Below are 14435 nucleotides of genomic sequence, written 5' to 3'. Positions count from 1 at the left end.
TTGAATTCGCAATTTGTTCTCCACAAGTTGACCAACAACCAAAAAATGTATCAAATTGAACACTCCAAGGACCTCATTAAAACTGCTCTTAAGGACTCAAACTTGCTTGAAATGATCGTTACTGGTGACGAAACATGGTGTTTTGAGTATGAGCCTGAAACAAACCACCAGAGTGCTGAGTGGAAACCACCAGAAGAGGGGCATCTGAAAAAAAAGTCGCTTGGAGAAGTCAAAAGTAAAGACAATGCTGATTTGTTTCTATGATTCCAAGGGCATTATCCACAAAGAATTTGTTCCACCTGGCCAAATGATCAATGGTGAGTTTTATCTCGAAGTTTTGAACCGATTGATAGTGAGAATTCATCGCATATGGCATGAATATCGTGATGCAGACAGCTTGGTCACTTTTGCACGATAATGCGCTATCTCATCGTTCGAACATTGTGAGAGAGTTTTTGAGCAAAAACTAAGTTTGTGTGTTGGATCTTGCCGTATTCTTGATTTAGCACCCTGTGACTTCTTTCTCTTTCCCCAACTTCATTTGCCGATGAAAGGAAAGAGATACAACACAACAATACAACACAAAAAATGTTCAAGCGGCAGTAATCACGATCCTCAACAGTATCCCAAAAACCAATATAAAAAACTCATTTAACGAATTAATTGACCATGCCAAACGCTGTATCGAAGCTGAGGGAGAGTATATTGATTGAAATAAATGATTTGAATAATTATAATTGGCTTCTGTTTATTTTCTATCAAAAGTTTGGTTTCTTTTTGGACAGAGGGTGTATTAGCAAACTTACACAGACACTCTGAATATTTGCATGCGGTAGGATCTGAAATTTGCATGGCACAAAAGGTGTTGAAATACTTTTGTCAACATAGTGTTCATGAGAGCCTCCATAGCTCACTTACTATAGAAACCCTTTGGTTGATAAACCTAGGTATGAATTCTATTTAGGATGTGCAGAACCTTTATCAGGGCTCTTCAGCTCAAATGAATTAGCTGGTCTCACATTAAGGTGACAAGGTTTTCACTACCAGAAACTCAAGTTTTCATCCTATAAAACGGGCAGTTTACAGGTGGTCAATCCTATCTATTTTGTCAATTTACAGTCATAGTAGACAATGCAGATAAGATTAACCACCCTATCATAAGCAGTATTGGATTCCCAAGTAACTGAGTTACTTGGGTGTAATAGGCCATTGAGCCTAACAAAGATGGGATGAATGAGTTATATATATATATATATATATATATATATATATAAAGGAGAAAGGTGGTCTTCCTACAAAATTATTCCTTGTCTAAAATTAAGCTTCTTCAAACGTATCTTGGTTTTTCCCTCACCCCTCCTCTTAAAAGTTTCCTTAGTCTTTTTTCTCTCCCCAGTTACTCTATATTATACTTGGAGGTGGTATGCAAAGGAGGAAAAATGCTGAAAATTATTATTCTGTAATACTATTACTTATGATTTTCATAAAAACTAATTTTATTTTATAGTTCACTGGTGCTGAAGGTGATATTAAAGTGTGCTATACGAGAAATTACAATACCTATATGTATGACATGCTCACAAAAGGAGAATGTAGGGAGACAAGTGCAGAAGGTAAGTTGTCAAACTATATAATAAATAACTATGCTGCAAGAATTTCTATTCTCTAAAAATTCTTCAATTTCATAAGGGTGTATACTATTTCCTGTTTAACTTCATACCAGGTACAAGTCAAGAGACATACAAACTATTAATTTATATGTTAGCTTATCATTGTACATATTATTCACTTGCTAATGCTTTTGACTGGAATTTTGTAAGTTTGCTGGAGTCTTCTTCACATTATTTATATTTTCTCTTAGTTCTTTTGAGTAGACATTGGAAGTTTTTCCAACTTCCAACTTGGTTATACTATAAATTAAAGATGCCAAGAAATTATATTCTTGGTTTAATCCTTCATCCAAGTGCAAGCAAATAAAGTTTGCATCTGAAGTATTTTCAGGACAGGGCAACTCGTATATAGAAACTAATGACTTCACATCATTTGCCTTAGTATCCCATAATGCAAAGCACATATCCTTATGGACATGTATAATGCTATGCATTATGGGAAGGGTCACTTCCCAGACTGGTTTTGACCTTTATATATGTGCTTTGCACATATCCTTATGGACATGTATAATGCTATTATGAGAAGGGTTACTACCCAGACCAGTTTTGACCTTTCCCATAATGCATAGCATTATATCTGTAAGGATATGTGCTTTGCATTATGGGATACTAAAGCAAGTGATGTGAAGTCATTAGTTTCTATATACGAGTTGCCCTGTCCTGAAAATGCTTCAGGACAGGACAACAGGACAAAAGGCTGCCGTTTTAAATCCCGCTGTGGCCATGGATGTTTGTGATTGTCTGTGAACATACTAGTGGTGGTGGTGGTGGTGAGAGGTAGATGGAGTTGGTGGATTGAACGGTGGAGACAGAGAGTCATAGAGTAAGAGCCCTCCCTCGATGAATCTCTGGACTCCCTGTAGGTGTCACGTAATAATAATAATAATAATAATATTTTGTTTGTTTACACTTGGATATTAAACCAAGAATATAATTTCTTGACATCTTTAATTTTTGAGTAGATATTTTCTGTCATGAGACATCAAGAAAATACAAAGATCAGAGAAACTCAATCCAACCACATCATATCCACTTAAAAAAAAAAAAAAAAAACTTGTCTTAAGCACCAAAATATTTATAAAAACAAATTTCCTCTTTCTTCTCTCTCTCTCTCTCTCTCTCTCGACTTTTCTTCATGCTTTTTTGTAGCTATACCTTCATGATTAATGAATTAATAATAAAGTTTAATGATTTCCTTATGGTTTTGAGGTTGATGCCTCAATAACTGTATTGTGATAACTCAAACATAGATATGAAAAAGATATTCCTGAACCGCAGATAAAAAGAATGAATAGCTCAGAAGCTGTCTAAATTGCATTGTTATGAAAATGGGAAGTGAGTATTAGACACAAAAGGTAAGCATAAAGAATTGAGGCAAAGTGGCAGAGCAATACAAGTGAAGGAGTGTGAAAAGGAATTCAGAGAGGATGTGAAAGAGTGATGAATGAATAAAGACAAAAGTATTGTGGACAGATTATTATTATTATTACTCAAGAACTAATGGAGTCAAAGATTCATCTGGGAGATCCCTTTATCACACACACACACACAGCTCATCATACCGTGCTTTGAACACATTCAAACTCCTGCAGACACCACACTCTCAGGCAAGGCATTCCAATCATTTACAACTCTGCACAAAAAAACCTGCCTCTCACTCCCCTACTCACACCTTCTTTATGCAGTTTCCAGGGATGACCTCTTGTTCTCCCCTGATCTCCCACTATTTTCTGTAGAACTTCTCCAGCATCGATCCTATAACAACCCCTTACCAACTTGTAGATCTCTGTCATATCTTCCCTCTTCCTCCTGTCCACCAGACTCTGCAAATTGCATCTCCTCAATCTTTCCCATACTCGACATTCCAGAGGTCAGAAACTACCTTAGTCAGTCGCCTTTGGACCCTTTCCAACATCTCTTCATTCTTCTGAAAACCAGGTGACCAAATCTGGGCACAATAGTCCATGTGTGACCTAATCAAAGCATTATACAATGGAACAAGAATCTCCATACTTCTACACGTCAGTTTCCTCCGCATCATTCCCAGAAGCCTTTGTGTTGTCTTCACAATTTTGGCTATGCGGCCCCTAAATTTTAGATCCTTATCCACTATCACCACGAGATCTCTTATTCTACCTCCAACAATGTATCCTCACCAAGCATAAATTCTGCATCCCATCTTTGTTTTCCAAATTTTAAAACCTTACATTTTGCAACATTGAACTCACATCGCCATTTCCATGCCCATTCACTCAATTTATTCAAGCCTTCCTGCAAGATCACAACATCCTCACTACTCTTCATGGTGTGTCCCAAATTTGCATCATCTGCAAACAATTGAATATCTCCATCGAAATCTTCACCTATATCATTAACATACAAGTTTAACAGTAATGGCTCTAAAGATCCCTGAGGCACTCCGCTAGTGACTTTCCTTTTCATTTTTTCATTTCCCTTTCTGCTTCTTCATTTTAAAACCCTTTTCAATTCGAACTATTTCCTCTTGTTCCCAGGTCATCCCATTCCTTTCCTGCCTACACATGCTCTCACCTTCTCTTGGAGCATCCACCTTTCTTACGCTGTGTACCCCTGTCTACCCCGAGCCTCCCCATTTCCCTGCTCCTCTTGCACGCCCATTCTCTCATTTTCTATACTCATACCACTCACTTCCTCATTCATAATCACCTCTTCAATCTCTCTTATCTTACTCTCCTGCTCTTCACATCACTTCCTGCTTGATCTGATTCATTCTTTCTATTCACTTCTCCACTTTCCAGCAGCAGTCTCTCCAGGTGACTCACACCATAACCACTCAAATGCAGCCCATCGCTCCCATATAGCTCACTTCATCCCTCAAACTCATTCCACACATTAAAAACTGCACTCCTGTCTCCTCACACATTTCAGCCAGCATATCATTCATAATTCTTGCTCTCCGCCTCATCTCACCACAGTCATACCTAGGCAACAAGCTGACCACCCTTCCTGTCACGCTATTCTCTTTTATCCTTCTAAGCAGCCTCCTAATATCCATTCTGACGCTCTCTTTGTCCTCTGTCAAATCATTCGTACCGATTAAAACCATTAACTCCTTTGCTCGCTCCCTCCTCATATCCAATGCCGCAATCACTCTACTCATTTTACCACCTGGAAAACATACCTTATGCATCTTATCATCCAGCACACCTTTAATAATGGAGTCACCATACAACGCCACTCGTTCATATTTCGTGAACTCTTTCATGCCATCATGATTTGTTTTAATATTTTTTAACCAAATTTTCTTAATTTCATTCAGCCTCTATTTCCTCTCTTTCCTCATCCAATTGAATTCAACTTCCGGATCTCGCATCACATTCTCTCTATCATTCAATCTTCCTAATTTTCTAACACTCGACCCCCTCTTCTCACTTTCACTCTCATTCATCCTTCTGTGCTTCCGTACTTTTGGTCCAACGTGCGTCCAACTTTCGCTATCATTCATTCTTTCGATTTTTTCTACTTTCGATTCCTTTATCATGCCGTTTCCAATTTCCTTCTGCCACTCTCGTCACTTTCGATTCCTGCATCATGCCATTTCCAGTTTCATTCATTCTCTCAATTTTGTTTCCTTCCACCACTCTCGCCTCACTTTCATCCTTTTTAACATCCAGTACAGATTTTTTAATTCTTTCGCCTCTCTTTTACACCATCCTTCTTTTTCGAATGTGCACTCATTTTCCCTGTGACATTCTCGCTACTAACACTTTCTGTCATCAATTTCATATTTGCATTCATCAATTCCTCATTCAGGTTGCACTTCGCGCACACACACACACCCTCTTTCCATCCGCCCTAAATATCGACAAATTTATGTAATCGAAAGAGTACATATAGCACACCTCACACTTGACGTAATGACTGTAGTCTAAATTAAAATCATGGAATGACAAAGCCGTCACCATGTTTTTCTGCCGGTACTGCTCTAAGGTCTAATAATAACAAATTCGTAGTTAATTTGGAATTATTTCTGTAATTATGCTATAAAACTCTGTAGTACAACAATCACACCAAAAACCACAATAATACACCAAAAATACCATCAGATCAAAGAAAACAATCAACAAATCAACAAAAATCACAGATCTTTCAGGAGCTTTCTAACAGCACGTTATTTCACTTATTATTATTATTATGTCACTCCTCCATGGAATCCTAGGATTCATCATAGTAGATCATTTAATACCACACAGCTACTGTCTACAGAATTCACCATCCACACTATGTGATTTATCACTTCTAAACACTACATAATTCACCATCTACACAGCACACCTTGCATTTATTATTATTATTATTTGTCACACCTCCAAGGAGTCCGAAGACTCATCGCGGGAGGGCACCTACTATACAACTGTCTCCACCACTATACCGAGCCCCTACCAATCATCTCCATCAACGCCATCTACCGCCCACCACAACTAGTATTTTTTGTCTGTAAATTGCGTGTGTTCTGAAGGGCCGATTTGTCTGTATGCGGGATGAAAAACCCGAGTTTCTGGGAGAAAAAACCCTGCTACGTCTGTATGAGATCGGCTAACTCACCTATGATTGAAAAAGTCCACATAAAGATTCCTCCCATCACGACGAGAATCGAACTTAGGCCTATTCCAATCGAAGGGCACAATGTACTGTCGTTCTTCCAATTGCGCTACAGAGGCACATTCTTGAATGAATTATTATTATTATTGTTGTTGTTATTATTATTATTATTATTATACTGACATCTCCATGGAGTCAGTAGACTCATTGTGGGAGACCCAAACTATCCACACAATATCTGTCATACCTCTTCTTGAACTCATTGATGAACTAAGCACTCACAACTGAGTCAAGCAATGTAAAAATTCACTCACCACTCTCCAAGTAAAAAATCTAGTCCTCACACCCTTGTTAACCACACTTTTACTTACTTTCCAGGGATAACCTCTTGTTCTTCCACCCACTGCTAAAATAGTTCCCCCTGCATCAATCTTATAAAACCTCATAGTAACTTAAATGCTTCTATCAAATCTCCTCTTCTTTGCCTGTCAACCGACTTCTATAATCCACAAACTCTCAATCTATCAATGTAGGGAGCATTCCTTACACCATGGACCAACTTGAACTCAGATTTTTCCATTTAAATAATGCAATGTCCCATAACTAGAGAATAACACATATGCCACAGTAAAATAAATTTTTTATTTTATTATGTAAATATTTCATCTTATGTATCATAAGACATTATCAGTACGATTATTGAACATGGTAGACATGTTATTTTCTAGTTATATGGATACTCCACATGTGTTATTATACAAAAAAGCAATGTCCCATCATTGTTCCAAATGCACTACTGAGGCTTATGAGGATTAGAATAGAGTACACGAAATTCCGGAATAAGCTGAAGTGTATGTGTGCAAGATAAATTGGGCAATTTGAAAAGATTGAGGAACAGAAGTGAAAGGCAAGGTGGACAATAAAGTAACAATTAAGCTAGAAAAAGAAAATGGCTGTTCAGATACTGCTGGACTTTACAAAGGCATTTGAGAATACTGCATGGAAAACTATTACATAAGTTGATACAAATGAGAACAGCTATGAAGTTAGTGGCATGATTTTGGGAGGCTGACAGACACCAGTGAATAGTATATGAGAGCAGAATCCAAGAGAATATAGAGTCTCAAGGGTCTGTACAAGGGCCACTGCTATTTAATTTGTATATTCATGATATACGGAATTATATGAGGGTGGAAGAGTATTCAGTTTTTTGCTGATGATGCAAAACTGGGGATGACAATAGTTACTAAAGATGATGATTTAAATAAATTGGCAGTGTGAAAAATACTCCCATTACTACAGACCAAAGTTGTAGGTTGCAAATTTTAGTTGTGGAGGAAAATAAGGAACATGATAGAAACTCATAATTTATTAAAAGGATTCTTTAAGATTGATAAAAAATAAAAAAAGGAAATTTTTCCATACATGACAAGTTGAGAGAGAACTAAGTTCACTTCTGGAAGTTGTTTAAGAGTGGACTGTAAAGATATGAAAACTAGGTTGATTTTTTGCTTGGAGAGAGGTGAATGAATGACTGGAATCGATTATGAGAAGCAGCTGTGAGTGCTCTGACAGTGAATGAGTTTAAGGAGATGTATGATATGTCTTGTATGAATAATAGTTGTTATGGACCTCTCACAATGAGTCTTCCAACCCCACAGAGATGCTCATCATAATAATAATGATAATGAAAATAATAATCATTATTATTGTTATTAATAGCTTTAATGGAACATGTGCGCTAAACATGTTAAAGTAAGTTTCATGGCTTACACAAAATGTAACAAAAATTATATAGAATTTATTTAAAAACTCCAATATATTTAAACTCCAATATATTTCATCCAATGCTATGTGGACATTGTGAAGGAGATAGATGGCTTACTACATTCAAAAGATGAATCAAAATAATGATTTTGATATGCATCATTTATGACTCATTATTTTGAATTTATATTTTGAATGTAGTTAATGGTCTATCTCCTTGATGATGTTCATGTAAAATTGAATGAAATATATTGGAGTTTTAAATAAATTCTGTATAATTTTTGTTACATGTTTAAGCTGTGAAACTTGCTTTAATATTACTGTTACTATTAACCATGCTTCTCCATGAAGTTCCACAAATCATCACAAGAGTACCACACTCGCACATTCACTATCAAAGCACTCACAGCCCATCTATCATATTCATTCATTCATTCACTGACTATTCCCCAAGCAATTATCCTCAGGGCCTTGCTAACACAGCCAGAGATGATCCCTTCTTTTTTTTTTTTCTTCTCTCTCTGGTATACCATCCAATCCCACAGATGTATTGACATTGAGGTTTTGTAATAGACTATTCACCTCCGCTTCATTCACCACAATTCCCATATCAGCTATTGGTTCATTCATTCCTGCAATGTCACCACCTGGATGATATACTCTTGCAAAGTGCTCGCTCAATAATTCCACTGTATCAACTGATTCGGTTACCTCCCTACCATCAGAATTCTTTAAAATCATTCTACCATATACATTTTTTCTTTTACTTGCAACTTTTATTTCCCTATTCTGTGTTTTCACTTAATCACATTATCACTCTTGGCACACAGTTGTATGCACAGTTATAATAATTTTTCACACACATCCCTACTACCCCTAAAACTAGAATTGATCTTCACTTCTCACAGCTATTCCCAATGTCATTCCCATCTACTAGGTACAAATGTTACTGGCGGAGAGAAAAGGTATATATATATATGTGTGTGTGTGAAGCATATATACCATAAGCATAGCATTATACAGATTCTGTAATATATTTTCCAAAACTCTGATTCTTAAATGGTGGAGGACTAAGCAACAATAATTTAAACAATGTATATATGACAACTGTCATGATAGTAAGATATGATGAACAAGATGCAATGCCAAACAATTAGCATGACTTAATTAAACCAGTGTTCTTTAAATCAAAATTACCAGATGATGACTCAAATGTTCTTCCACTAGCTATAAAGAACAGGACTGTAAATTTGATGTAGGAGAAACTAAAAAGCATTGAATCAGGTAACATGTCAGCGGCCAGATTGGTTTCAAAGCACCAGTTCTCGTCTGATCACTGAAGTTAAGCAAACCTGAGCTTAGCTAGTACTTGGGAGGGTACCAGCTGGGAACCCTGGGTGCTGCTGGCATTAATCATATTAATAGTGACGACTTATCTCCTCTAAGAGTGGAGGCTTTCGAGGGCAGTTACACTAATGATTTTGAAAACATATGGTGTGAGGTAGAGGTGGGCAAGACTGGATATTTAGTAGGGTATTACTACAAACCAAGGAGCACAGAGGGTGGGAACCAGGAGATGTTCAGACAGTTGAGCTTCACAAAAATGCAAGAAGAATAATTGTATGGGAGATTTTAACTACAGCAGTATAAATTGGAGAGAGGAAGATGCATGTAGCAATAAGGGAATGGAATTTCTAGAATTCTTGAGAGACAAATGTCTTAGGCAACATGTAATAAAGAGAACAAGAGGTTCTCTTGTCATCTCACTTATTATCAGCTATTCTGATGCTGCATTATACAGCATCAGAATAGCTGATAATAAGTGAGATGACAGTTGGACAGAGTGACTATGTGGTTTTGACTTGGAAGATGAATACACATGCAGGTGTCGTGACGTTGTTTTCTTCATTTTGTGTTCGAATCCGCCATCTTGTTACAAGTCACTTTCATAAAATAAAACACAACTAATTGTAAATTGATCACTAATCCAAGGGTAGAGAAATTTCTATTATACTGCGCCACTCTATCCTTAGATAATTCTATATGAAATAGTGGGATCAACTCAAAGTTAGTTAGCAGTCTTTTCATTCATTCAGGCCGAAGTATTTATTTTCTTTCTGGGATTCCCGCTAGATTCGAATTTTTGTGAACGGTGCAGTAAAAAGAAATTCAGGCAAATACAATAGTTAGATTAACAAATGAAGCATTTAATATAGGTCATATAACACATACATAAATTTTACTTCTAATTTTTAATAGTAGAAACAAGTCAAACATTAAGTCAAGTTAATCACATTAGCACAATCTTTCAAGTCTTCACATGCACTTTCTCAGCTTCTGGGTTACAAAGTTTCTACACTTAAATAAATATAATAGAATATCCAATCTAATCAGTTTTCACACATTTCTCAGTCATGCTATAAGTTCAAAATATCACATGCACTAATAGTTGAAAATATCTTTCAAACAATTCTTATCTCCAACTCTCAATCACGAAGAGTTTCCACAGTTAAAGTTAGATTAAGCATAGTGTAATTAACACACAATTCTTCAAACATTGAAATAATACACTATGATAGACCTTACCGGAATTAGTTCCTAGTACATCAATTATGTTGTGAGCAAACTTTTGGAATTTATTTATCTTACTTAAAAAAAAACACATCTACAAGACTTATCCACAGTTATACTTAAAGCACTATCAATCGCACTTCAGAATTCTAGACATCAATTACAGGGTACTTCAACTATCCTTGTTACCACTCATAGACTAATTAAGACACTGTGAGGTTCTTTTTAGGGCAAATCGGAAATAAGCCGCAATTCTAGACCAGTTGGGTTTATTCAGAATTCTTCCTTAAACGTCCAGCTTTTTATTTTATCCAATTGTAGCATTAATTTCCCTTCTATTATTACTGCTGATTTCACTTTCAGCTAACTATAAAATTCGTTTCGTCCTTGCTCACTTATAAAAATTATCCACTTAACTCCTACCCTTAAGAACCTTTTATTTACTTCTACTTCTCTAGTTTATCCCCTTGCTTCCTTTCACTTCCAAGTTTCTGTCCCCACTCTCTTACCTCCTATATATTTTCTCTTCTTTATTTCGCCCACGCTCTGTTCCACTCGCGCTCGTTTATTTCACGCGTCTCTATGACAACAGATAAACGTAAACATTCTCGCCAATGTTACATTAGGCTATACTACTACATTGAGTTATTACATAACGTTAAGCTTTCACAAAATAGGAATAATTAGAATATTTGCTTTTCAATAAATGCGTAGTTAAATTGCAAATATAAGTTCTTATAATATTGACATAACAATAAATAAAAGAGCTTAATAATATTTAATACAGAATCTTATTATCATTAACACATTCCTTTGATTAAATAATTAAATATTTGATATAATTAAGGTAGTTATATGATATCAAATTATAATTTATGTTATTTACATTAAATAATATTTACAAATTTAGCTCTTGTGATGGAAAATCATGTTGGATTCTGAATCAAATAACATTTATTCTAATCTCTACATAATCAGAATCCAACACAGGTGTATCAAACAGAAGGGAACGTATATGGAATTATAAGGCAGGTGATTATAATAGTCTTAGATATCAAGCTGGGGCAGTTTCATGGAGGGAGGAATTGGAAGGCCAGGATATCGTTAGTGCTTGGAAAATTGTGAAGGAATATTTATTAGCAGCATCAATAGTAAGCTGTATTCCACGAGTGAAGAAGTGGACACAATTTGGTGTAAAGTGGATGACAAACAATATCAAACAGCAACTGCATGTGAAAAAGAGGCTATGGAAGAGATATAAGGAGTCAGGTAAAGAACAGATGCATGAAGAATATTAGAAGCAGGCCAGGAGAATTACCAGTATGATGAGGAAGGCAAAACTGGAATATGAGAAGAGATTGGCACTAAATTTACTGGAGAAGTAAATTTTAATACTAGAGGGATAAGGCAGGTTCGAGGTTTAGAGTTACAAGAGAAGAATGTGATCCAAATACCGAGTACTCTGGATGTCAGTAAAGCCATGTGATTGGATGGTATTTTACCACGAGTTTTGAGAGAATGTGCTGAAGAACTGACAACTCCTTTGACTTGGTTTTTCAATGAAAGTCTGGCTACGGGAAAGGTGCTCAGGGAATGGAAGGAAGGTTAAGATAGTGCCATTGCATAAGGGCGGTAGAAGACTGGAAGTGTCTAATTAGAGGCCAGTTTGTATGTCATCAGTAGTTGTTAAGATCTTGGAGAAATTAGTGAGGGACTGTATACAGCATTGGGCAGATGAGGGTACTGTTATCTGTGAGAGTTAACATGGATTTGTTGAGGGGCGCTCTTGATTTAGTAATACGCTAGCCTATTATAATAAAGTTACAAGAGCAGTAGATGAGGGAAAGGCATATACTGCCATTTTCTTGGATTTAGCAAAGGCATTTGACAGGGTGCCACATGATAAGCTGATATCTAAGTTGCAGCACATAGGTTTGGATGTCAGGTTGGTCAACTGGATTCAGGATTAACTGTCTGGTAGGTATGAGAGAGTGTTGTATGGTGGGGCAGTTTCAAGGAGGCAGAAGGTTACAAGACGAGGTCCCATGGGGCTCAGTACTGGGACCTATGTTGTTCAACCTTTATATCAATGACATTGTTAGTGGATTGCAGGGGGATATTCACTTGTTTGCAGATGATGCGAAGCTGGGAACGGTTATTAGTAATAGTGTAAATGTGGTAGCCCTTCAAGAGGATTTGAATAATCTAGACATATGGGTAAATGAATGGGGGTGTTGATTTAATGCAGCAAAATGTAAGATCTTGAGGTTTGGGACACTTCGATGGGACACTACATACTCTATTGGAGGAAGAAGTAGGGGAGACAAGAGATCTGGGGTTGATGATTGATAGAAACCCGAAATTCAGGGGACATATTGCAAAGGTGGTGAAGGTAACACAGAGGATTACTGCAATAATGAGTAGGATGCTGACCTGCAAAGATAAAAGAGTAGTAGATCAGGGTCTTATATAATGGAATATCATTCCATTGTATAAGACCCTGATCAGACCATACTTAGACTATTGTTCTCATATTTGGTCCCCAGGATTTGAAGGGGATAAATTAACTGTGGAAAGGGACAAAGGCAGAAGTTACGAAAGAAAGCTGTGAGCAAGAGAGTGAGGAGTGGTTTCTTTGCATGGAGGGTGGTTGAACCATGGAATGCATTGCCTGATAGAGTGGTGAGAGTAAGAACAGTTAATGAGTTTAAGGAGTGGTATGATAGACTTTGTGTTTCCTAGGAGGGACCTCCCACGATGAGTCTTTTGACTCCATGGAGGCCTGAATAATAATAATAATTTCACATAAAGATAATTAGGTAGTCAGAATTGATTATAAAATCGCCATGAATTAACGTTATATTTAATAGCGATTCAATTATAAAACATGTGATTGATGACCATGAGTTTACTTCAAGTTTTCCAAGTGCTAAAATAAAAAATTTAAGTAATGTAACTTGTTAAGGTTAAGTTATTAAGATTATGGTTAAGATATTGGAGAAATTGGTAATTTTTCCAATTAGGAATTCAGAACTGGTTGGATAGGAATATGATACTTTAAAGGGTGATTATGGTTTTGTAAAGGGGCAGGCCTTGCCTTAGTAATATGCTTACTTCTTATAATAAAGTGACAATGGAGTTGGATAAAGGAAATGGCTACTTAGTAAATGGGGATGGATATGAATCTGGTGATTTAGATTACAGGTGGCTGATGGATAGATATCAAAGAGTGGATTAGCCTGGCCCTCAAGCGGGTTGCCGCTAGAGGGCCAGGCAAATGGTCGTGTTTTCAGGGAGCTCCCGAAAGCTAAGTACAATTTTGAATGGAAATTAGAATATATGTTAAAATCATAACGTAATATTGTCTAAATTTGGTAGCTTGTTGTGTCTGTGTGATTTTGGTGTAAATTCTGTTAATTTAGTATTTAACGATACGTTTCATAGATTTGAATATGGCGCCAATGTGACGTAAGATAATGGCGTCCAAAAATACGACGCCATTGTTCAAAAACTATAATGTGAGGGAATTTGTTCAATGTGATGTGTGTGGAATGTATGCATTCCCAAATGAGGCTGGAGTTTGGATTGAAAGTGATAGTGGTGGGAGAATGTGTAGAAAGTGTATGCAAAGTGAGGAGTCGAAGTATGTGTCAGGTTGTGAGACAGTTATGGTTAAAGAAAGCCAGAATGCGAGTGAAAATAGTGGCTTGATAGGAAATTGCGGTGTACAAGATGGCAATGTGAGCGGTGATCTAAGAAAGAGTGAGAGCAATTATACAGAAAGAGAAAATGGTTTGAATGATAAAAAAAATGAGGAATCATTTGTAGGAAGTGAGATCGCTAGGT

General features: G+C 36.6%; 1 protein-coding gene and 1 pseudogene across 1 annotated transcript in view; both read left to right on the top strand.

The window, feature by feature from the left end:
- The window catches only part of LOC150093385 (uncharacterized), a 334426-nt gene that overhangs the window by 277307 nt on the left and 42684 nt on the right, over positions 1–14435 (top strand). The window contains exon 15 of the mRNA XM_090414082.1: positions 1508–1613. Within this exon, the coding sequence (XP_090270208.1) occupies positions 1508–1613 (106 nt within the window). The remainder of the gene's footprint in view (positions 1–1507; positions 1614–14435) is intronic.
- On the top strand, positions 9310–9427 carry LOC150093386 (5S ribosomal RNA; annotated as a pseudogene).

This window comes from Typopeltis vanoorti, chromosome 24, assembly GCF_054136105.1.
Source record: "Typopeltis vanoorti isolate ZY-2024b chromosome 24, IOZ_Tvanoo_1.0, whole genome shotgun sequence".
NCBI classification, from domain to species: Eukaryota; Metazoa; Arthropoda; class Arachnida; order Uropygi; family Thelyphonidae; genus Typopeltis; species Typopeltis vanoorti.
The sequence above is the reverse complement of the archived record's forward strand: the minus strand, read 5'-3'. Positions and strand labels throughout refer to the sequence as shown.